Below are 26494 nucleotides of genomic sequence, written 5' to 3' on the forward strand. Positions count from 1 at the left end.
TTTTTTAAATATTATGCAGGAGTACTGTATCAGTCTGTGTCCTGCAGATACCAGCTTACACTCAAAAACATGACCCGCCTGCTGGCTTATATTAAAATGGCATTTGATTTGGTGGTGGAAAAAGTGGAAGTAAAAAAAGGGGAGACTATCTTTTAAATCCCTGCAAACTAAACATTAAAAAAAAAAAAAAAACTTTTCCTGTAGAATTTCTGCTGCCATGCTCTTCTAAAAACAATTCTAAAGCTTTAACATATTTTATCATAATATGTATTATATATATTTACTGTATACATTTTGTATTTTGTTTTATACTGATGTAAAAAAAAATTTGCAGTTTGTTTTGTATGTTCCTTTGTTCCTCTGTTTTATGTTTTTATATATGTATGTGTTTATACTCCTTTACTTTTCTGGGACTTTTTCAGAAGATGTAGATGAATTAGACTGGAGTGTACGTCCTGCTGACTGAGAAATAAAGAGCATCCTCTCCTGGTGACACGTGATACTACACAGTTCAATAACCTCTGGCTTCACACTTTTTAAACCAATAGCAAACTGGCAGAAAACAGTTTCAAAACCTATTTTAATATTCATACTTCAGTGATTCACTAAACACAAACAGTATTCATTTTGTCATTGCTTTATAAATAATCTGTAAGAACCCTTTTTACAAATATTTCCAGATGTTTAAATTGCTATATTTATCATACATCTTTAAATATCACCCTGCTTGAGGCTTAATGTAACTATTTAAATGAAGACAAAAATATATATATAACTTGCATTGGAGTATTTACGAAGACAATAGTCTTAGTTTGGACATATGGTGCTTAATAAATTTATTAGACTACCACTCATAAAAGCAAGAAAACACAAATACTTTAGAACTCTGTCAGAATTTTGTTTAAAACTAAAATGATAAATTTTTATCCCCAAATTTGACCTGGCACAATGGACTTCTCTGAGAAGTTAATATCTGTAATTTGATCTTAATCAAAAAAATAACAAGCTTGACTATTTTTATGCTTTTTTTTTTTTTTGTAAAACAGTAGATTTGAAATTTCATGAAGAACAAAAATAATTATATTTTAGCATTATAAATATCATTTTGATTAAAGAGAGTCCACATACTGGTGGATTAACCATTACAGAAACATACAAATTGAAGTTAGTAATACTGTTAATTTAGGGCAGCTGTGGAATAAACCTTACACTGGGTGGTGGTCTGTTAAATCTGCTAAGCACTGTAAGTACTGATTTACTCTACCTGGTATATATAAATGTATTTCTAGTCCTGGTAAGCACCATTAAAAATTATAGTAATTCATTTTTTAAAAATATACTAACCATAACCTTCTATTTGACTCGTTTGGATAATTACTGAACAGTAAACTTTTCTTCTGGTTAAACTTTATTAAACACTGCCATCTAGAGGCCACCCTCTGACATATTCTTAAAACCCTTTTCAACATGACATGTTCATACCTAATTTATTAGTCAAAATCACCAAATGAACAGGAAATCTTACGATTATTGTCCTTCTGACAATTCATACACACAAATCCTGGTATCACAAAATATCTTCATTAATGATGTAAACACTTAAAAATACAATGAAGCAAGAGGATCTATTAAAAGACTTGTTACTGCTTTCAGGTTATCAAATGTACACAAGTATTCAGCTAGCAGGTAAAGCATTTATTGAAGCAAATCGGTTTTTTTTTTTTTCCTCACACTATCAATGGTGTGCCCAAAGTCCTGAAGGATGATTTTCACAGTGCCTTAAGAAGCAGGTATGCACATGGTGTCTCCTTGCCATATCTAAAAAGTACTACTGTTGAGGTTTATTTTATCTTAGGATTATCTGACAACAACCATCAAGAGAAATACAAAGACAAGAAACATTTAAACCTGCACAAAGGTAAAGAGGACATTTTTCCTGCAACATATGCATGACTAAATCAACACGTAAGTGCAAAGTTTTGCCCTTAAAGCTTGATTGCGTGTTTTAAAACAGTTTAGTATTGACCAATTTCAAAGGGATCACTGCTACAGTACGTTTGGACAAGTTTTGGTGACAACAGAAAGACTGATGGGAATCAAGCAGCATCAGCACATGCATGATGGCTGCACTGGTGATGATGATGATGATGATGACAATATTGACAATGATGATGCCTTACATGCCTTACAACCTGCATTTGCAGAAGCATTAAAATCTGTCACCAACTTTACTTAGAGCAACACTGGACCAAGTCAAACAAATTAACACAAGAGAACGCGTGCCCATGCTGGCAGGTATCTAAACTGCTGAAGTGTTGTAAAGGCAAGAGTACCATACAAATCTGTTGACATATTTTATTGGCTGGCTAAGATGAATCTGGATGTTATGTAATACTATTAACTATATAAATGTGTATAATTTGTACTCAAAGTGGAAATTTTATGCTAACTTCCAGCTCAGTACTTCTATTTGTGGACTAGAGCTTTGCATGATTCACAATTCAAAATAATCTTTTTTTTTAACTTATACTGAGCCCTCAGTTCATCCACTAGGTGAAGCAAGCTTTTCTCCCTTCCCTCTATCTGTAAGCCAACTTTCTTTTGATTGGCTGCCCCTTCCAAATAGGTTTGAACACCAGGTGGGTGGGGCTGTTATGCTCACAGCCAGAGTTCTGTGCTAGGGATGGCCATATTTGGGATATCTGCACTCACTGACATCATACAAAATCAGGATTAAAAAGATTAAAAAGAAAAAAAAAAAGTCTGAAATCAAGTATTTGGAGCAGTCTGAAGTCTGAGTTCTTGCCTTACAGAGAGGACATGTTCAGACACTGAACTAATTATTTGAGACTTTGATATTAAACAGTCACAACTGTAACAAAAAAACATAATAATGTCCCAAAAGCTGAACACTCACTCTTTTTCCTCGTGCTTGATCAAAGCAGTTCCACAACGGACTCATGACTGATGAAAGTGCCACCTTATTTGGAGATCACTCTAAATTGTATCAATAGATAAACTTAACATTAGCCCTAGTGGGGGGTTTTTTTGTTTGTTTTTTAAGCACATATTCTTTTTTTTTTCCAGATTAGTTGAGCCACCTAACATTCAAGTACTCTTGGTTGGGGGATTGCTTCTTTAAAGTATCACACTGTTACAGGTCTTTGAAATAACTGATAGTTTGAGCACTTCAGCACCTTGGACAGCTCCGCATATACAGTCCTGTCCAAAAATCTTGAGTCTCTTATTTCTTATTTCTCCCTTATTTCTTTATATTTTGCTTCCAGGGAGCCAGACTTTCTTATAATTTTTAAACTTGTCATGAGCAATAGTTCTCTAATCTTTCTGAAGGTCTTTCAAAGTTTGTCTTTGAACATTGGCTGCTTCTTCATTCATTTCAATACAGTCCTTTTTACCTGACCATTTTCAGAGGAATTTTTTTTGCTTGTTGAATCGCTTCACACTGACTTATGACTCATTTAAAAATAACAAAGGCAAAAAACTCAAGGGATGAACCAGTATTGTGTCTACACATAACACACAACTTCTCAAGGAAACAATTTTGAATTGTATCTTTAGGCACTTCGTTACTAGCACCCTGTTGCAAAAGCACATCATCTGCTCCCGTATCTTTAGTTGAGTCTGTGAAAAATCCCAATGATAACACAGCTTGACAGGAATAAAATAGTAATTTTGTAGTAATGAGGTGATTTTCAAAGAGCTATTAACTGAAAATTTGGCATATCTTGGCACAGTGTGCAGTGTGTTGAAGAAAGTGGACAAGTTGAGGACAGGAAATAAGAAAAAAATCCAGCAAAGATGTGACAATAGGACCTGAGAGATGCATCTGGCCCTTTAGTTGATCATCAGAAATGGTCTCAGTAGAAGGATGGGTGTCAAGAAGGCATTCTTAAGGAAGGGAAACAGGGAGAGAAGGCTGACATATGCCGAATTACACAAGAAGTGGACTGAAAATCAGTGGCAACAGGACTTATGTGGTGATGAATTCAAATTTGAAAATTTTGGTCGGTCAGGTTAAGAGAAAGGTATAAGAGAGAGCCTCTACAGCCATCTGTAAAAGACAGATGGCTGTAGAGGCTCTGTTATGACTTGGGGCTGCATTTCAGCCAGTGGTGTTGGGAATCTTGTCAAAACTGATGGATTTAAGAATTCAGAAATGTAGCATCAGATTTTGATCTACCAAGCAATAGCATCTGAAAGAGTCTGATTTGCAGGGGCTTCATTTTTCAGCAATTATTTACACTGTGAGATTTTCTGTGTAAGCCTAGACCAAAAAAACACAGTGTGGGATCATCTTGTGGGATCAAAGAAGAACTCTGAATGTCCTTCAAGAAGCCTGGAGAACTATTCCTGAAATTACAAGAAAGCTTGCCTAAGAGAGTTCTGGCTGTAAAAAATAATACAAACAGAATACCAAATATTGACCTTGAAACTTGTTAGAAATGCATAAACTCTGTTTTTGCCTTACATACTGTGTTATATACTGTAAGACTGCAGATATCTCAATAAATCACTGCACCTATTTCCCATTTTCCTGGCAAAATATTTTTACAAATGAAGGCTGATGAAAGACTTTTGCACAGTATTGTACCCATCCTAAATGCTGACAAAAAGGAACCACACTAGCTGCAATATCTGTCCAAAATGTTTGAGTTTCACAAACAACACATGCACATAAGCACCATACTAAGAAGCAGTACAAGATGTCACTCAATTTCACTTTGTGTCCGTCTCTTAATCCCATGCATGACGGGAGCACAGAAACACACCACAACATCCTAAACCAATTTCATTGACTAAAATGTACAACAACAGTCACTGTTTTTTACAAAATAATTCAAACTACCAGTACCAGCTCTCTAATTAATGTTTCAAAATGGTAAAAAGGTTTAGCTTATTAGGTGCAATGCTTTCAGCCTTAGAAAAACAGGAAGCGCTGAAGGCAGAAAAGGAACTTTCATTGAAATTTCAGGGAACCAACAACAAAATGTATCAAAGACAACAGGGCCTAAAATAAGAACCGACCTCCCTGTGTCTTTCTTCCTTATGGTGGCACAATGAACAAGATGTTTATCAAAGGGAGGAAAGCCTAGTTTGGAAATCAGCCCCAAGAGACACTGATAATAAACCAACCCTTTCCTATGGTGGTTATTTTCCCTACAAAGAAAGTGAGCTGGGTCCCACAGAGGCAGTGAGTAGAGTATGGTATTTTCTTTGGAACAAACAGCACTGCAGCACATCAGCTAATAGAGCCTGGCTCCCAGAGGGGAACTCAATATAGGACACTCTTCCTCTTCCTCCACTTGAGCTATTAATACACCCAAACAAAAGAAAAGAGGCTTAATGAGGCAGCAACGGGGAACTCATGCGAACTAAGTTAGACAAGAGCTTTGTAGTGCTTAGCTCCAAGGATTCCATCTTTTTTATGCAGGGAATTGATCATACTTTCCATTTCTACAGTGGCTGATGCTATGGGAGTAAAAGTACAGTACACACCGATCAGCCAGAACATTAAAACCACTCTATATAATGTTCTGCTGGGAAACCTTGGAACCTGCCATTCATGACACTCACTTCCCCCCAGAATAGCTGCTTCCCCCAGTAGGACTGCACTCTGCCACAACCAGAAAAATTGCACAGAAACACGACAAAGAGCCCAAGGCATTAATCTGGCTGATCCCAGTCCAGCCCCCCTGTACCAGACACCACCAACATCTTATATCTATTCTCCAACATCAGAGCTGTTTTTGCTGGCCCAAGGTGGACCTAACACAATATTAGGCAGGCGCTTTTAGTGTTGTGGCCGATCAATGTATGAGCATTTTGTTACACCCTTTTAAGTACTGTGTTTAACCCATTCAATGAGGTCTCTGTGAAATGGCAAAAGAAGCAACACAAAAGTGCAAAAGAGATGCATAGATTTAAGCATGATAATGTGCTGGGTATTGATATTATTGATTCCATAAAGAATCTCTGAAGAAAACATATTGTTTGCTGTTACAAAATCATCTGTGCTAAAAAAATATCTGTGCAAGCACATTTCACTAAATGGACTAATAAACAAACAAACAGAAAATGTGATATATGAAGCATTTCTTTGCATATTTGCATGAAAGGTAATGTCTCATGCAGCTTAAAGCAGCTACCTTGAAGTTAATGCTTTGGTTCTGATTCAGAGTGCATTAAAATGGAAGAGGATGATGGAGTGTGTTTAAATGCACACAGTAGTCCAACTGAAAACCTGTAGGATCTGTTTCTAGGCAGCTTCACATAGTGATCACCAAGTACCCCTGTACACAACAGCAAAACACAGTATTTCAATTACAATGGAAACAAAGACATAATTTAAAAAAAAAAAACTGTTAACAAAGCATGGCATTTTTCCCCTAACTATCCCAACTAACACCAGAATTGTAACACTGGGATATTACAATATTTAGGCTATTGTAACAAGGGATTTTGGTACACCCATCGTAATTTTAAACAGCAAAAGTCCCGAATTGAAAATCGGGGATATTCAGTTAAGCAAGTAAACAAACTCACATTGAATCAAGTAAGAATCTGCCCACAAAGCCCACAAAGGCAAATAAATAAGTGGTTGATGTTTCAGGTCATGTCATGCACTGGGGACCTAATACTAACAGGATGTCTGCCTCAAAGTGAGAGTGCTGTCACACAGTGCAAAGATCACCTTTTCATGCAGTACAATATGGTAAACAGATCAAGGACGGCATCAATAGTAAAAAGAAGCTTGTAGTAGGGATGCACCAATTGTTAAATTCTGGACCAACAAGATGTTTTGGGGTTTTTTCCATACTTATTCCTTTTTTCTACTTTCCAGGGAAGTAAAGATATCTTCACTATAAACAAAATAAGTAAAAACAATTTTCAATTCTTCATCAATATTTGATTTTCACTGGTATATGATTCACACATCAGACATTTTTATTTCCCACACTCAGTCAACAAGGCCTTTAACAGCCAATACTGACATTTTGCTGATATATCAGTGCATCCCTAGTTTACACTCAACAATTGTGTTTATGGAGGGTGGGTATTTTGCAGTAGTTTTAAGACTAAAGATAAAAATGGGCAACTTTTTGCACTATATTGCCTCCAAATGTCCTAGTGTCTGACCATTTTTAAACTCAAATGTCTCACTCAAATGCAGTTTTGGCACATATCCCTTCCTAATTAATTATATTGTAACTAAAAAAAGGGGTCACTTGAAACTGTCCACAGACATCCTGGATCCAAGAAGACTCAAATCTCAAACTACTTGACGCATTCAACCCTTACGCTAAGCTGATCTTCATTTTCCATTTGGAACATTCTGCTCAATCCAATTGGTCGTCGTGATAATGAGACAATTAGGTCTCCAATGCTGGGCTAAACACATTTAGCCCAGCAGTGCTGATTTAGCGCTGATTTCAGGATCAAACCACATGGAACAGCAGCAGTGCTAAGTCTGGAAGTAGCCACACTCCCACATCAGAGACAAAAATAAGTCTAAATATAGCTGTTCTAGTCAGGTCGCACTGCTTCAGGCAGCAGTAGTCGCCACACAATAATAAAATGACAGCTATGGCTGCACATACTACATCCTAATTTGGTTAATACAAAAAGATGCTCACACATTTTCTTCTTTTATCAATGTGAATCAGGAAATGTATCTTTTTTAAGCCACTAAATAAATATCAATCTCTTAAAATAATTTGAAATACCTATAAAGCACTCTGGTTTCATGAATTTGACTCTTACAATGTATACAAAACAAACTAAAACTGACCTACTAGACTCTTTGATGTGTTTAACTACAAAGAGATATGAAAGACTATCTGACTATATGGAAAGTTTTTTGAGCTGATAGGGAAACACACAAATACACACACACACACAATATCTTTTTTAGACTCACTGTGTCCGTTATTTCTTTTCAGATCATAATGAACCATAAATAAGTTAACAATATAGCTTATCATAAATAAATTTCAGTCTGCAAAATTCACATATAAATAAGCTGCTCCATATAGCAGAGACTTCCCAGAAAAGAGAAGTGGACCCACATGTTATCCTGCAGTACGTTGCCCTTTGTTTCTCTCTCCATTTGACAGAAATTGCAAAGTATCCATGGTGTAAACACTGACTTTCCCTTTAAATCTCAGAAAACAGGGACAAAGACAGAAATGGGAGGACAGAGATTGTGATTTGATGAGGAGACTGAATATATCTCTCCACTGTCTGGACCGGGGGCAGTAGGGCAGCCCTTTTCTTTTAGGACATTGGTGACACTTCTTCCTGGTCCAGTCCCTGATTGACAGAGTCTGTATGTGAAAGTCAGAAAGAAAGGATAGGCTATTGCTAGTGATGATTGATTGACTGACTGATTGATATAGAGGTGACAGTGCTGCTCCTGCTGCATGCTTGGTTCTGGAGACGTGCTGACATCCATGCAATTGAGCCAGAGGCAGAGAGAAAGAAGAAGGATGTCTCGATGCTGGTCCAAGCCATCCTTCGGTTAACTAAACTGTCCGAATCAGGATTCTCCTCACTGTCCTTCTGAGAAGGGAAAGGCTGGAGGTGCTGGTTGGTGCCCAGAATCTGTTCCGGAGGGCACCGGTGTGTTGACAGGGGTGGTGACAGGAGTGATGTTGGAGTGCTGTGGATTGGGGTCTCCCTCTTGAAAAGTCTTCTCCTGTGACTGATAGGAGGAGGAGGAGGAATGGGTGCTCTCGCTGGAACTGCTGCGGGTCTCTGTGCTGGTACTTGTTTTTTTCATCTTCCTCCTCTTGGCTAGTGGTGCCTTGTCCACTGTTTGGAGGCGGAAACCTTCCCGCTTACATTTGTTAAATGCCTGTTATTAAAAAAAAAAAAAAGTTTGGTTAGAGTTTCTGTAGATTGTAGTTTCCAAAAAAATCCACTCATCTCATCTCTTTCCTTCACATCCTTCATATACTGCTGTGAGAGTGAAAACTGTACGAATGAAAAAAATGACACAAAAGTTTAGTTTCAGGCCACTTCAGTATTTGGCCAATACCCAGTTAATATAATTATGTCATTATTCACATTAATATCATTCACATCTTTTCTGCACTATTACATCCTAATAACCACACAAATCTAACCTCAAATAAGACAAAAACTAGAAAATCTTTAATTACTAACACTTTTAGCTGTAGCTTGAACTAACCCACAGTACAGTTAATATAATGTGGTCTTCATCTCTATTAATAGGAGCCGGTTCACAGTTTGAGCAGAAGCTACACAACCCAAATTTTACACTAGGTTGGTACATTCTGACCTACTATCTAACATTAGCATGCGTCTGATCATTTCATACATTAAAAGTAGCTTTGACACAAGTGTGGACAGAGGCAGTGGAGGAGCCGAGAATGTCTGGGGTCATGAGTGGGTTGGAGGACAGCTGGCTGTCGTCCTGGAGCCAGGCGTTGTAACGGAGGCCACACATCTTAATCCTCTTGTTAGGGTCGACCGTCAGCAGCTCTGCAGGGACAAGATGCAGATAATTACCTTTAACGCTCTTAATACAGGTGAGAAAAGGTGAGCCACAGACAGGAAGTGATTTCCTCTTTAGGAAACTTGATCTCTGAAAGCTACTTTGTGTCTAGAAGGTTCATCCAAAACATTATTGGATTTTTGACACACCACAACTTACTGCCATTGCGCTAATATATCTGGAGAGCTGCTTTTGCATTTGTGTCTCATGCTATTTCTCCTTCCACATTCTACCAGTTCCCTCAAAACATGGTTCAGAATGTTTGCATATGTCTCATTTTATTTATTTAACTCATTTATAATGTCCCAAAAACACTCAGCCTTTATGCTTTGCACTTGCTACTACTTTATTTGGAAAACCAATGCCTTATTTTGAAAGTCTGACCTGAAACAACAAGAGACTGGCACATGCTTGCAGATGTATCACCAAAAGACTGAGGGAGGAATTTGTGACATTCATCTTGCAGATGTGTTGTGATGCACTCAAACACTAGAAAATGCTTGACTTCTGTGCTGCTTTTCAGTGTTGTAACAACATATATACAAATCCTAACAGGCGACAAGAAAGAGGCATGTGTAAAGCAAATTTCCGTAAGTAAGCCAAACTATAACATATATAATTAGTCCTGTTATTGGCTCAGTTAGCCTTACACTACACACTACACACTCAAAGCACATTACGGGCTTGTGCCACACCCTCACTTTTATGGCCATATTCTAAATATTGTAGTACTATTTAAGTGACATTTTATAAATTTAGTGCACTACACTGCAAACTGCAACGTGACTTAGATCTTTACAACAGCCTGTGAGCAAAATGAAGCAACATGTAATCTTGTATTTTCTAAGGGGTTAAAAAAAAACAATCAAATCTCAAGTAAATTTTTGTTCTCACCTTGTATGAGGTCCTTAGCCTGCTGGGACACATTTCTCCAGGCCTCTCCTTCAAAAGAGAAGTCTCCCTGTTTGATTTTCCGCATAATCTCTTCAGCACTGGTGTGGGTCAGGGTCTTCTCCTGACATTGAAAAGGCACCTGGCCAGACAGCATGGTGTACTGAAAACAAAGGAAGAGCGTGTAATCTGCTATAAAAAAGATTATTTAATGATGTTGTCATTGCAATTTTTACAGTACGGTCACGTTTAGACTCGCTTTCCAGATTATAGCCGCTCTCTCCCCTAAGAGACTTTCACTTTTTTCACTCGTTGTGGCTTGCTAAACTAAGTTAACTACAGCTACTTCTCTTACACACTACAAAAAAAAAGTAATTCTCACAACAACCCCACTAAGTCTGCGTTTCTTAGTGAGGTGCAGTTAGGTTGTTGTTACACTGTTGAGAGAACTCAGAGTATTTACCCCCCTTCCTAATTTTTTCCTCTCTTTTTTTGTATCTCTGTCACACTTACAGGTTTCAGATCATCAAACTATTTTTTTAAGCTTGTCTTGTCTGGCAGGTTTTGCAATCAGAATTATGATCTGAATGCACTGTTGTGCCAAACATATTTGCTCTTCCAAGATGAGCTCCATAAATTGTCAATAGGCTCCTCTTCTTAGTGTTTTTCCTTTTATTTTATTTATTTAATTATGTTATTTTTCACATAAATGTATATGTATTGTATCAGTGCCAGAGTTGACAGGCAGGGAAAAAAGCAAGAAAGAAAAAAGAAAAAGGGGGGAGAAAATAGGAAGGAAAACATAAGAAAACAGAGAGGACAGAGCACAAGTAGAAAACCACAATGGTTCACCAACTGCTGCACCTGTTAAAAAAGAAGAAAAAAATACAAAAAACAAACAGCACGAGGAAAAAAATATATACATATGAAAAAAAAAAAAACATGGCTACACAAACCAACAATCTTGCTGTGTTTGTGTGTCTGTGTCTCTGTCACTAAATGTACTTAATAATGTATCTAATAATGAGGGTGGAAAACCGCAACAATGTAATAAGGACAGTTTTCTTAGCGATGCATTAGGCGGTAAGAACTATGTGATATGTTTGCCTCATAACTAATTCACTGACGTCACCTACTGTACAATGCACAGTCTGGGTGAAGGAACAACTAATCAACTGATGGAGAACTCAAGCTCCCATTTTGCAATTGGGAGGGAAATTGAACCATCAATTTTTAATAATAATTTATGCCATTTTGATAACAATTTAGGGGTACAGAGATTTACAAATTCTGCTACCCCTGTAGGTATTCCTAAATTCAGTTGATTGAGGTTAAATCTTTATTGCAGGATGGACTTCAATTGCTGATATTCAAGAAATTTACTGTTGCTGATTCCATATTTTGGTACAAGTTCTTGGAATGTAATAAAGTTTCCATCTTGAATAACATGTTCTAGATTTTTTTATACTATTATTATGCTATGATGGAAAATTCAGTATTTTCTTTTTCTGACAAATATCTGGATTATTCCAAATGCTGGGATGCTGTGTCAAATGTTATAAAACCAGAATGTAATGATCAAATAAAGCCTATATTAAACTGAAAAGACAATGCGTATATCAAATGTTGAAAGAGAAATGTGATTGTTGTTGGGAAAATATCTGCATATTTTTATTACAGTCAGCAACATGTTTTAAAAAAAATGGGAAAGTCGAGAAAAGTGTTATACTAAAAATCCCTGGTGGAGCAGGTTTAAATAGTAACATATCTAGGAATTAAAAGAGCATGCCTAAAAGGGGTAAGCTTCAGTTCTCTGTGAAAAACTGCATGAGCAAAAATTTAAAGAATTTAAGAGTAATGTTTTTTAATGTAACAATGCAATGAATTTGGGGATTTCATCATCTATGGTGCATAATTCACTGGTCCTTAGTTCAATTAAGACTAGAGGGAAAATTAAATCTGTCCTGCTGTCTGATCAAAATAATGGATGCTGTGTCCCATGGATTAAAGAATAAAGGGAATATCTAGTTTGTTATTAGCATACAGACCAGTATTCATGATGATGGAGACCATTAGTACATGCGATATTAGTTCCTGATTACATATAGTTTTAGAAGCAACGTACGCTGCCATCAAGAAAACGCCTTTTTCAGGGAAGATCTTGCTTATTTTAGCAATACAGCACCAAACCCCATTCTGCATAGAACAGCATGACTCTCTAGTAAAAGATTCCAGGATCGTTAAAAGTGTTACTGACATTAAATTAAAAATCAACATTTTTTTTAAAAATCTATTTTAATTTCTGTTTTTTATTTATATGTGCTTTAAATATTTTGTTACTAACTTGATTATGTTTTTAACTTCTAATTTCTAAAGCATCACAACATTTTGGAAACAGCTGTACTGACAGTATAGACATATGATTACAGGAATGGTTGTATCTTTTTACGCCATTAAAATCGGTATCTGCTTGTTTTGGTCAGCGCCACACTGCCTTCAATAAGCTGGTTAAGTAACTAGGCATAAGTGTTTAAACACATCTACTGTTAAAATAACATGTTTTAAAAAGCGCCCTTGACCGATCATGGCTGTCCACATTTTTCCATTGTTATGCTGCAAGTTGTTGACCGTGGCTGAACTAGCACTCAAGAGAAGAGTGGTTTGTGCTTAGCTCAATGAACAGGATTCTCTCACCTTGGCCTGCATGCATCTGCCCTCATATTTCTCATTAAAATGACAGCAGTTGGGAACAACCCTTTTGGCAGCAGAGGCTCTGTTGTGTTGTGATCTCTCTCTCTTTCTCTCTCTCTCTCTCTCTCTCTCTCTCCCTTTATATCTCAACTCAGTTGGCTTCCAGGGCATTGTGCACAAAGCATGTCAGTAGCCATTTCATCAGAACTCCAAGAGGCACAGTACTCCCATATCCCCCCAGGGGGCGACGGTGGAAAGCAGCACTCAAACATAGAGCCCTGACTCTGTACGGATGACTGGCCAAGTACAAATCTCCCTCTCAACTATCTGCCCCCTGTGTGTCCTCTCCTTATCCTCTCTACCTCTCCTTTTATTTTTCCTCCTCTATGCAGAAAGTTGAATGGGGATGACATATCCGCTGCCATGGAGCAACATCTCATTTCACCACAGCCTATACCAGGTCTCAGAGTGAGGCAGGTTGCTCTTCTTTCCATGGTAAGCACTAAACTGTGTCAGTTCACCACAGGATGCTGAAGTTTGTAGCACTGAACAAGAGATGAATATCATGCAAAACAGATTAGCCTAAACTACTACCAAAATCAGTTAAAATAACAGTTGATTGCTTAGTGGCCTGCATCAAATGTTTAATCCTTAAACTGGATAAGACGTACAAATCAAGAGTATATGGAGCTTCTGATTAAACGTTTATTTAGTTATAGAAACACTTCAGTCAAAAGCATTTTGAAACAAGCTTTAAAGTGGGGACTGGAGCTGTGGATTCTGAAAAGATCTGTATAAATTATAAATTTATATAATCAGGTCACTTTCCTGGAGTATTGTGGAAAGTGATGGAGTTAAGTCACAAAGAAGGATGCTCCTGAATAGGGCTAATCAATGATCTGTTATTTAGTTATATTACAACCTGTGAGAGGCATGAGAGTCATCAAAAAAATCTATGTTTCATGTAGAGCATAACACTCTCATAGTATCTTTGACTTTACTAGACTGCTATATGAAATTTTGCTTCCCGAGGATTTAATTTATTTTTAATTATTATATTTTTGGACAAGCAAACTGATTTGGCCACCCTACTAACATTTCATTCACAAATACACTCTATTATTAACGTTTTTATGAAAAATCACAATGCCTATGAATAGCCAACCATGCTTTGGAGAATAGCCACTACTGATGATTAAAGGTTTGGCATGGATCTTTTGAAGTGGAAGTGCATGAGGAACTGATCCATGACAGACACCCCCCCAGCACGCAAGCTATGCAATGTCATGCTCTTGACAAGGCCATTAAAATGTACCATGACCTAAAAAAAAAGCCCATTGATTTATTAATTAATTAATTAAAAAACTATTAGTTCTGTATTTGTAATACTTGCAGTGCTAACCTAAACCACCTGGATTATTAAGTCCAAATTAAAGTGTTAGGTTTAAGTAGCGTAAAGATCCAATACCCTTCAATTCCCAGCCAACACACCTCCACCAGCAATGCAACAAGTTCGCACTCACTACATGGACATTAATAACTCAGTGTCTCTTAATGCACTGCAATCTATTATTTTAACATAAATTGTTTTTTTCACTTTATTTACAATTTGACTAAACTGTTGCTGTTCAGTCTTTTTTCTTAAGACTGTGTGGTGTTGTAATATATTTAAATTTTATTGTTCTGTTGCTGATATGCATATCTACGGAACCAATAACAATTCTGAACTTGAACTTTTGTTCAAATAACTTACTTTTCAACTAATAATGTGAGATGAATTTGGATCATCTATTTCCTCTGATTGAAAAATCTTTCCTGTTATTGTGTATAAAGATATTTGTTCAAATACCTTTAAAAATATGCAATATTTAAACGCATTAGAAAACTGAGATAATGGTTTGCTAGTTTTTCTCACCCTGACTGATGAATAATCAATGATCCTCAGTAAAATTAATAGTGCTTTGATTTAACCTGAGCGTGGCTCCTCCACTCACCAGAATGACCCCTAGACTCCACAGGTCACAGGACTCATCATAGCCATCATATTTGAGTATCTCTGGTGCAGCATACTGCAGGGTGAAGCAGGGAGTCTTCAGGAGCTGATTGTCTGGTGGTTTCAGACGAGCAAAGCCAAAGTCTATGATTTTTATCTCAGAGTTCTCGTTCTCATCTGTGAAGAGCAGGTTCTACAAAGCAATTTGAGACACGTACAGCAATCATTTTTCTCTGCTCAGCAAAACTGGTCCACTTAAGAGAGCAGTAAATTGTACATCATGACTGACCAGGTACTTCTGACCCACGTTAGGGTCAAACAATTTTACTCTTGTTTTGTAGAAAATAGCACATTCAGAATGACAGAAAGACAGACCATACAAAGTTCAGAAAAACACAGCAATTCTGTTTTAAAAGCATACGATCCAGTCACCCTGCATTCATCACAAAGACACATACAGAAAGAAATCTCTAGCAGTAGCTCTGCTGAGCAGATGTCCAATACCTCCGGTTTAAGATCCCTGTGCACAACTCCAACATCATGCATGTGACTGACAGCAGACACCAGTTTGCGCATGATCCGGCTAGCCTCTGTTTCACTGAAATGTTGCTTCCGGCGGATTCTCTCCAGCAACTCCCCTCCACCAAGCAGCTCCAGAACCACGTACGTATGGAGCTACAGCAAACACATATAGAATGAATTTACATCTGCAACACCCATTCTTAACCTGTATTCTTTGACAACCTTCACATATATTGAAAAGTTTGTCTTTCCTAAAGTATCAACATCAATATCATGAACACGAGGTGAAAACAACTGAATGCTGATGTGCGAAATATTAAACAGTAATTTTTCTGTTGCGTAACAAACAAAAAAACTAAAAAAAAAAAAAAACAGCTCATCCTTGCTCTCATGATGGTGACATTAAACCACATTGGTATTAAGTAAAAATGAAAGGGGCCAAACAAAGTGGGAAGAGAATGATGTGACTGAGCAGTGGGGTTGAGTTTCTCATTAGCGCTGGATCTAGGGAACAAAGGCAGGGCTCAGTTGAGGCGGATGAGGCAGCGCTGCTTTGATCTGGGTCACAGACCTGTGAGGTACAGTAATAACCCCACTGAGCTCATCAGCACTAAAGTGGTGCTCCTGGGCATGAAGGACCGGGGCTAATGAACCTGTGCACAGTCACACACAAGGTCACACCTTCCATATAACTGAGGTAAGCTACATTTAGAACATATGCGCACACACTTTGGGTTAAGTGTGCCGCTCGATTAGCAAAACAAGTGAATCTAGGTTGTTACTATTCAGTGAAAATGGGTGTTTGTGCAGCTGCAGTTTAGAAATAAATCTGAGGTGAAATATTGAGCACACTGTGAAATGTTCATGGGACAATATGCAAAGAGATAAAGAAACACCCAGAGGGCTACCAGCATCCCCATTAATCTCCCTTGTTCCATTTCCTGGACTTAATAAGGCTGCAGTCCCCACAGGCTCCATAGAGAGCTATGGAAAACAGAATTTATGGAGGCAAATGTAACAGCCACAATTAACTTTACCTGATCGTGATAAATTTCATGTAACTTGACAATGTTAGGGTGACCATCGCAGAGCTTCAAGGCTGCGATTTCCCGCTGAGTCTGGGCCTCCATCCTACAGCAAAGAAAGTCACAAAATACAACATAAATAGCGGGGCTTGAAATTTTACTGAATTATGAACAGGTGCCTTTGCATTACATGTTTGTCAGCACAATATGCCAAGATTTTCTTTAAACAAAAACTAGCTTTAGAAATGAAGACACGACATTTGGACACGCTCTATGATTCTTTTGACAGTGCTGTTTTGTTGTACTGTGTTAGCATTTTGTTATGATAAGCACTACACAGTATAAAAGAAGCTTCATTTTATAACTCAAGAGCATACTAGAAAGAATCACTGAGCATATCACCACAAATCACTAACAGCAGACTACACTGAATCAGGTTTCAATTTTTGTTTTTGTTTTTTACTTTAGGGGAATTTCCACAATATTTTTAAGCCAGTTTTGCTCTCAACTCCACTCCGATTACATTTAACAGTAAGCTCACCAATGAAGCTAGACAACACTGGGTGTGATAAATAAAGGGTGGTGTACACTGATCCAAACTGAACACTGACATGGGTTTGCCTTGCAAATGTCAATGTCACTATTGTGAGAACTGTAACATTTGGTGCCATATTGTGGAGGAGCGCAGTGTAAAACAGCTGTCAACACACATGAGATTTTGTAGGACTCACTAGTCCTACAAAGTGAGCAGAGATGTATTTATTTAACCTGCATTTGTGATAGGGAAAATCAGAAAAATATGTAATCAGGTTGAATTATGACATAATTTCACCTTCATCAGTTTAATATAATCCTAATTTATTAGTCTTATAAGATTTAGTTTAGAGATGGCCAAGCAGGGGAGTGGAGGAGGGTGGCTGTCTGACTTATGCAGTGAATCTATAAACATCACACAGAGCCAAAGCATCTGAGTTAACAAACACATCCGAGCAGCCTGTGAGCTTGTACCTCTTGCTAACAATCTTGACTGCATATTTCTGTCCAGTCTTCTTGTGTGTGCACCGTCTGCAGATGGAGAAGCTACCCTCCCCCAGAGCACTTTCCTTTAGGTCCATCTCATAACTCATATAGAAAGGTGAGTCCTGCAAATACAAATAATATCTGAGAATCATCACAAAAAGTAAAAATGATATGTATATTTTAGTATCACTCAAATAAAATTGACTTAAATATTTTAGTGTGATATATGCTGGTTATTGGTAATAAGAAAGTACAGATTTTACAAGTTCCTATATTGCTTATGATCAAACTGATTTGCCAATTATCTGAGTATGATCTCAGGGCCTTGGTTGCTTTCATTTTTCTACAGAGAATATTTTGCCAGTCATTTGGTGCACTTGACATTCTTTCTGCCTTTTATTCAAGTCTGGAAGCCTGATTCAATTACCACACACAAAAGCCAGAATCCCTAAAGCTACCCCTCTTTGCACACATAACAATAATAATAATAATACTCTCATTCTAGTTTTATGCTTACAAAGAATTGTTTTTAAGTATATGACTATACAGTTAGATATAAATGAAAAAAAAATTAAGGAACCCTGCAAACTTCACATGTAGAATTGAAAAGAAGAAACACAAAAGTGACAAAGGTACATAAAAAAAACTTGACAGAAAGTCTCAACTGTAGATCTGGACTAAAATAGTAAAGATCGCCACATGATAAGACAAAAATACTTTTAACTGGATTCCTCTTTGCTAGAGAAACTAGTCTAAAATCTATAAAGTACACAGAGTAGAAACTTTAGAAAGGAAAAGCCAAGTAGTTACACCAGCAATTTCCTTCATTGTTTACATACAAGTCAAAACATCCAGTTTCTTTTTTTCACAGCCTTTTCGTTGGATTATTGAAACAGCAAACTGAAAAGTATTGAGATAAATCATCACAGTAGCTTTTACCATTATGACTAATCTCATAATAAATAGAAAATGCTAAGGTTTGCAAAACAGCTCAGCTTCCCGGATGTTGATGAGAAAGCTTTAAACTAAACGAGTGCACAAAAAGTAATGCACTGCTACCTTTTCAAAAAGCATTATGTTGCAGAGACATGCAAGTGTATTCATGAACAAACACCATTAAATAAACAGGATTAAACCTGAAACTGAGTGCGAGTGCAGTAAAACAAGCACAGTACAAAAATAAAGTTCAAGTGGAACGGAACGGAAAGGAAGGAAAAAAAAATCTCATCTGTCTGTGACAGCAGCCATTAGCTTAAGTGTGTTTGTGCTGGGGGAACCAAGTCCATTCATTTTACCTTCATCATGGCGCTGCGGGCCACCGCAGCTGAGCCTGGCTTTTCAGAACCCCCACACAGCTGGACAGGGTCATCCATCACCACATTCCTCTTGAACAGGATGGAGGGGGCCATGAAAGAGTATCCCTGCACACAAAAACACAAGAGTTCAAGGTGTTTAGATTTTACTAAGACATAAAGCGAGGGATTACTGAGACAGAAGAACAGGAAATTTCCTTCACTGCCTGAGAAAAAAAAAACTGTTGTGTAGTTTTCTGTAAATGTATCAAACCAGCCTGTCAGCTCAACAATAAGCCCAATTCTGTTCATGTGTGACTGACAGTGGCTGTCCAGCTGTTCCTATTGTTAGGCCTGTCATTGTGGAGCGCTGCCTGCTTAATTCCAGCTGTGGGGAGCCCAGAGCTTTGAGCTGGCATTAATCTCTCCCTCTCTCTTTTTCACCGGCACACACACAGCTGTGTGGTATGTAGTGACAGCAATGGATGGACGGAAGGATGGGTGTTGAATGAATGAGATGCCCTAAATTGCCGGGCTTGAATATTTGATTGCTCTGCTGTGAAATTACATCTTGGCGCTCTTAATGCAATTTTAATTTTGTTTTGTGCGGCACGGCGGGGGAGCAAGTGCACAGTTTAAAACTGGGATTGCTGTCGTTATCTCAGAGATTGCTAGGCTTGCAAATTATAAAGACCACAAAATTTCAGACTACATGAATGGCAGCTGAGAGCGAAAAAAGCCAAGATGAAGTTGGCAATCAAAGACTGAAGGCGTAACCGAGACAGACGTGGTGATGCTCTCAAAGTGTAACCTTTTATTCCATGAGAGAAGCCCGTTAATGGATCTATTGATCTACCATGCTCAAGGATCCAGAAGGCAATCAGAGTTGAAATTTCATGCAATACATCAGACAGCCATCAGCTGGCATGGAGTTGTGGGCCATATTATGGTTCAAAGCTACATCAAAAATAGTCATTCACATCTGTTACTTCAATAAGAGCTGCATATGGCAGCAATTACTTCAATAAAAGACCCTTTAGTCAATTTGAATACCAATGCACACAGACAGACTCATGTTGACTTACAGCAACCTTTTGAGGACATTCAAAACTTCACTTGATTACTTCAATTGCTGTGAAGTATGTCAAATATAGTCACAGACAAAAAGTGGATAATGTATAATGCGATTTTTCATCCGTGTCAACATTTCACACTGCCTGCAACCAAAGCCCAGACAAATATGAGCACTAAACAAATGCAGATAAACGGTGTCCTGTGCAATGACCTGCAAGGAGCACAAAGAAATATTCCTGTCTGCAAACAACAGCAGCATGAGTCACAACAAAACACAGTCTGGTTGTCTAAGATGCCTTCCTTCCCTCCCACCTGGAAGATGCGGTCACAGTTCTGAGGCAGAGCTGCAGGAGAGTAGGTGGGGTCCATCTCTGTGAACTCATCTGCAAAGTTGCTGACGTCCAGCTCGTCCCGAATCACTGGCTTGAACGGTGCAGGCACCTTCTTAGCTGCCAAATCCTCCCAGTTAATTTTCTAATGTAAGTTCAAAGAAAAATACATATAAATACTCAATCCAATACAGTAACATCTTACTCCATTAGTTTTTATAAATATTGTGAATATTTCGAGAGAGGCAATGACATCCACCTGGTAAAATGGGTGTTTCTTTACATTCTCTGCTCCACTGGGTCCTGACCCTAATCTCTTCTTTGGATCTTTGATGAGGAGTCGCTGAATTAGGTCTTTGGCCAGTGGTCCCATGTCTTTAGGGAAAGGAGGATCCTTTTTGGCAATTCTCCTGTGACGTGCAAGACAGATAATGGTCAGCATTATAGAGTGAATATAACTGAAATACAGTTAAAAACTGAGGCTGATGATCAGGGAGAATCCATACTTGGCAATGTCTGTGTGTGAGTTCTCATCTCCATCAACAGTGAAGGGTGAGCCACCAGTCAAAAGCTCATACATCAACACACCGAGGCTCCACCAGTCCACCGCCTGGAATGCATGAAAGCACCTAACAATGACTTCTCACTAGAGTGTGCAACTTGATTTGATGAAACAGGTGATGACATTACCTTGTCATGCCCAGACTCTCCTCCTTCCACTATTTCCGGAGCCATATATTCAATGGTGCCACAGACAGAGAAAGCCCTTTCAACCTGTTTTAAAAAACAAATGCAAATATTCCAGGAGGCAAGTATGACACAGACACTGCATCCTAATATTTATTAGGATTAGTTATTTCTCTACATTGATGACAAAATCAAAAATGTCTCTAATGTGAAATGCCAAAACCCATTGTAACAAATCTGATTTCACAGTTAGGTTTTTTTGAGGGCATTAAAGGAAAAGCAAAATACGTTTTTTGTTCTTATTACCTAAAATATAATATGAGAACAGACAATGGTTTGACAGGTTTAAACACATCATTAAGACAAACTGTACCTGATCAAATTCTTTACTAAGGCCGAAATCTGTGAGAACTATATGACCATTTGAATCTAGTAGAATATTCTCAAGTTTCAGGTCCCGATAGACAATCCCAAGCTGCAACAAGAAAATGAAACATGGGTAAAACATAAAGCACATAAGAAGAACTGCTACTTGATTGCGCTAAATATGGGGGTTACCTTGTGTAGATGTTCTAGTGCCAAGACAATCTCTCCACTATACAGAGCTACTTCTTGCTCCTTAAACCGCACCCTTTGCACCAAGTGTGTGAAGAGCTCCCCACCATTTACATAATCTACAATGGAAGACATCATGTTTGCCATGTAAGTTGTTTAATGTCCCTACAAGGAAAGACAAATTTTTAACCTCTGTTCACACTAATACACTTAGCTGGTGAAAACTAGGTTCTTCCACTGGGTTAAGACAGTCACCATAAGCCCTAAAATTTACATGTAACAACATGAAATTTTAAATCTCCAGAAAATGAAAAACTTTCATATCAAATATCCTCACCAAGAATGAGGTGCAGCTTGGTTTCTGTCTGGAAGGCATAGTGAAGTGTGACAAGAAATGGAGACTGGCGGATGTGCTCCAACACCTGCCGCTCTGTGCGTGTGTGTTCTGCAGTCTTTGCCTTCTGTACAATAGTGGCCTTCTTCAAAACCTTCATGGCATACAGCTTCCCAGCATCGTGGCCGCTGACTTTTCTCACAAGGAACACCTTTCCATATGCTGGCAGTAAAATATCACAGACAGAGGCCAAGGTTCAGTGCAGGTGCATATACAGAAAAGACTAGTACAACATGCTTAGCATTCCACACTCTTGTCAGATGAAAGACTGGCATGCAAATGTTTTTCTGAATGTTTAGTTTCGTAACAGGGGAAATTAACAGTGCACTTACCTCCAGTGCCCAGCACCTTTAACAACTCGAAGTTTTCAATCCCCACCCTCTCTACATGGCCCGTCAGGTTGGCTGAAGACAAAGTTAAAAATTAAAAAAAAAATAAAAATTTTAGTAAATATTTGAAATAATAAAGATGGCTTGATTGTCAATATATACATACACTTTAAAACATATTCAGATTGTATATTTGGCCTTACAAATTTCTGTGTGAAATTATATATTTTTACATTACTGCAAAACAATTCAATCACTGATAATCACAAAAGTCTGTATTCTACATTAGGTACCGTGTATTACCACTGAAAGACCAACTTAGGATTACTAGAAGAAAAAGGGATATATCAAGGGATGCTCTGAAATTCTGGGCAAAAAGCCTAAGTGGATTTTTTTTCTTTTTTTTTATTATTTATTCTCTATGTTTTAGGGAAACAAAGAAATATTTATTGTAAAAAAAATGTTCCTGCTCTTCAGCCAGTGCAAGATTGAACACGTAAATATCGGCACTGATACATGAAATTTACTAACATGCCAATGCCAATTAACAAGCCAATGTTCAGCTAACGTATCACTACTTCCATAGTGCATTCCTGTTTATAGTTACTACACTCACAGCCTGACTATATGCAGAAACTCTCACCTGGCATTTTCTAGTACCTAGGAACAACTAATAATGGCTAAGCACTACGTACTAAAACAAGATACCCAAGGTTCAAGGAAGCATAAGATCTGGACACAGATTATAATAAATCTTTAAATCTAACCTTTAGACTACTGCCCTTGGTAGAGCTGTTCCCACTCTTAAACAATAAAGGCTAAAGATAGTAAGCCCATAAGCAGAAATTTTGGTGATCAAATAAATAGCTGTGAGCTACTCTTCAATACTGTTAATAAATAAAGCCAAGCTGTAAAAAGAATATTGAGACCGATAAGCCATTTTAACTATTGTTGAGTTGTGAACATTGCATGGCTACCAGACAGCATTTCTATGGTACGTTTGTTTTGTAAATAGAGGTCAAGTTTTGAATAATGTATTCTTGTATTTTGATGCACTGTACTATGTGACTTAACAGAGACTCAATGAAAGGCTAAAAGACTGGAGAAGTGAGCTTTAAAATGAAGACTCAGCAACTTAAAACAAGTGACAACAAAAAGCCCGCATTGTTTTGGTGATTTCACTTCACCATTACAGTTCTAAAAATGCAAAAAACAAACAAACAAAAAAAAAAACACAGATAACGCATGCATGATTACTAAACTTCCTCCAGTAAACAAGTGTTGCAAAAACAAATTTGCGCTTCCCAAACGTCTCTTAAATATGCAACACTACAAAATAATCCTCCCTGCCAGTGCAAGCAAACTCGCTACATTAACCAGCAAAAGGTCATTATCTTCCATTAAAGATCTTCAGTGAATTCTACACACACTGTCTGTGACTTCCCCTGTCTCTCTAAATCACAGTCTCCCAGTACAGCTGACTGAGCATAGCACGCTCTTAGACATGCATGTCCATTGTAGTGAACACATTCCTTCTGTCTCACACTCTGAAAATAGGGTACTGAGCAATTAAACGGCTGATTTAATCTTTTCCTCTGCTTCTCCAGTTACACACGAGATGAAATGCTGCAACTGTTAGGCAATTTGAGTGCATAGTGTATCATTTCAAACAACAAAGCTGTCCTTCAAATTTAAGGTCAGAGATTCAGGTTGCATAACACCCTTGTCAGGCTTACCCTGCCAAGGCCCAGTCTGATTTTGGTGTTTATTAATAGACTAACAGAGGTGTCCTAGGAACCTCTTTACTTTATTGGAGGGAAATGATGTTTCCTTAAAATGATATGTTAAATTTTGTGTTTGGTTGTTTCCTGAGTGATTGTAGTTAAAGACCCAACATCTGATAAAAACTGAATTTCAACAGATCATTAGCTCCTGACAAGAAAGGGCATTCTTGTATTGTGCAAGCGCCAGCAAAAGCATGATTAAGATTACTCACTTTATGAAAATACAGCCAGTTCAGCATGTTTAGCACGATCCTGCCTCCATCTCCAATGAAAGGGGGGGGGGGGGGGGGGGGGGGGGGGGGGTTACAATGATAAATTGTGCACTGATATTTTTTTTTTTTTATTTAGCACACTAAGTCTTGTCTCAACTAAATGGGCCTGGAGAACAGTGTGGTTGTTTTGAACAAATGTGTCTCCATGGAAAATGCTACAGCATGGATGCAAAGTAACAGAAAGTTAATACAACATCTATAACTGTGTGAAATGAAACACACACACACACACACGCACACGCACGCACAGACACACACACACACACACACACACACACAAATTAAAATCCAATGACAACTAGACAGACTGCATATTTAGGGCAGGGCAGAAATGGGGGTGCAGCATAGTCATGTTGCAGCCTGAAAAGCAGCAGTGTGTCATTATAAACTAGTTGCCCAGTGTCCAATTTCACTAGGCAGCCTTCTGCACCGAGACCCTCTATTGAACACTAACACTAAAATCTAAGTCATATATATTTGTGAATCCTGCCTAGATTTACTGTAGCTTCTTAGTGAACTCACCCTATACTGTCCTTCAGTAAAATGAGGCTTGGGGTGTAAAGTTAACCAGGCTGGGCAGGAGATGAATATATTTCATTACCTGTACTGTTAGAAGGACCAGCTGTACCTAAGGTTACAGGTAATCTAAACTGCTGTGCAATATGCAGAATAAATTAGGCTAACATTAGCATTTAGGACTTGACATCACTGCAGCTGACTCTCCTTTCCTTTGACAGAGGAGAAGTTAGCTGTGACAGCAATAACAGTGACATAGAGGCAATGACAGGAAATCCCAGCAAAATAAGTTAAGGTGTTGATAACGGCATGAACTTAATGAAATCTTCGTCGATGCACTGTTTTAACATAGTTACACGTTAACAACTAGCTTAAGCTAATGTTATTATCCGGGTTGAGCTCGGTTAATAAGAGACGTTAGCCGCTAGCTCACCGTAATAACGTGATTAGATAACATTAGTTTGTGTGAGTTAGCGGTGACGTTAAAAGTAGTAATGACAGTCGGATGTTAGCCTTCCTCTGCCATGTTTGAACTTGAGTAACGTTGATGTTAGCGCGTACAATCACTGACAGTGACAGTTGGCACCTCTAAGCTAGCCCAGCTAATATTTTTACCACTCCGACACGTGTCTCCAAAAGATAAATCCAAATGAAATGCACAGCACTGAGTTTCACCGGATACCAGCTAACTTACCGTTTTTCAGCTCGTGTTTCACAGTAAACAGGTCACCTTCTCTGGAAGATCCCTCCATCGGGGATGGCATCGTAATTTCGTGTCCTTATTATGCTCAAATATGCTTTTCAAAGATTTAGATCCACCTCCCAAGGCAGTTTTGCTAAATTAACATGCAGAAACCAAATAATGCATAACAAAAGCATCAAACGCACGTAAGTTCGGCGCCTAACTTAACAGATATACGGGAAAAATGTTGTTACTAAACCTTGCAGCAAGCAAGCCCAGAGGAAACACTTGCTTCTTCCAGTACACCACCACGACCACTACCTTCGCAACCAGCCAGTCCCTATTCGCTGATTGGAGTTACTATGTGAAAAGCTGGCCACTGATTGGATCCTTTCGTGGCAGCGACACATAATCCCGCCTCCTTCAAAAGATTGGTGCTGCCTTCAAATGTCCCTGTTAACACACCGGTGTCAAAGGTCAGAAGTATAATAAATATTCTATATCAGTTTAGGCAGACTATACATATACACAAAAATAATCTACATGTCTTAATGTAATGAATTTTTATAGGCCTACAATGTTAGGTGCCAATTAGTACTTCAGTTTTGTGATTAAACCTCTTCAGTCCTATCCTACTTATTATCACTAAGATAATAGAATGAAGACCATTTTTTTCAGAATTAACAATATGACCATGATATAGAATATGATGCGTTTAAGAGTTTATTATACTAACCCAGTAATAAAGCTGATATGACACTTTTGCCTAAAGATAGTAATACTTCATTCTTTCATTGTTATTCGCAGAATACATATCTAGAATTAATTGTACTTATTTGACTTTTAGATTTCCTTTTATCCCCCATCTCATTTTGCCACCAAACAGCATATCATGAAAGT

General features: G+C 38.0%; 1 protein-coding gene across 3 annotated transcripts; it reads right to left on the minus strand.

The window, feature by feature from the left end:
* Nucleotides 1–1470: 1470 nt before the first annotated feature.
* rps6ka5 (ribosomal protein S6 kinase, polypeptide 5) lies at nt 1471–25927 on the minus strand. 3 transcript variants are annotated; one of them, XM_030719649.1, is made up of 18 exons: nt 25854–25927; nt 25607–25748; nt 22344–22415; nt 21955–22173; nt 21621–21736; nt 21436–21537; nt 21066–21149; nt 20882–20985; nt 20635–20785; nt 20359–20520; nt 18976–19101; nt 17669–17802; nt 16673–16766; nt 15618–15788; nt 15115–15306; nt 10433–10592; nt 9362–9525; nt 1471–8875 (listed from the first exon to the last, which is right to left on the minus strand). In XM_030719649.1, the coding sequence occupies exons 2-18, from the start codon at nt 25674–25676 to the stop codon at nt 8570–8572; spliced, it is 2427 nt and encodes an 808-aa protein (XP_030575509.1). In that variant the 5' UTR covers nt 25677–25748; nt 25854–25927; the 3' UTR covers nt 1471–8569. The 3 variants fall into 3 exon arrangements, 1 of the variants encoding a protein (XP_030575509.1); XR_004019073.1 differs by lacking the exons at nt 1471–8875; nt 9362–9525 and adding an exon at nt 13483–13665 and having other exon boundaries at nt 10463–10592; nt 25607–25899; XR_004019072.1 differs by lacking the exons at nt 1471–8875; nt 9362–9525 and adding an exon at nt 13124–13665 and having other exon boundaries at nt 10467–10592; nt 25607–25899.
* Nucleotides 25928–26494: the final 567 nt, after the last annotated feature.

The sequence above is a fragment of the Archocentrus centrarchus genome, chromosome 22 (assembly GCF_007364275.1).
Source record: "Archocentrus centrarchus isolate MPI-CPG fArcCen1 chromosome 22, fArcCen1, whole genome shotgun sequence".
Lineage (NCBI taxonomy): Eukaryota > Metazoa > Chordata > Actinopteri > Cichliformes > Cichlidae > Archocentrus > Archocentrus centrarchus.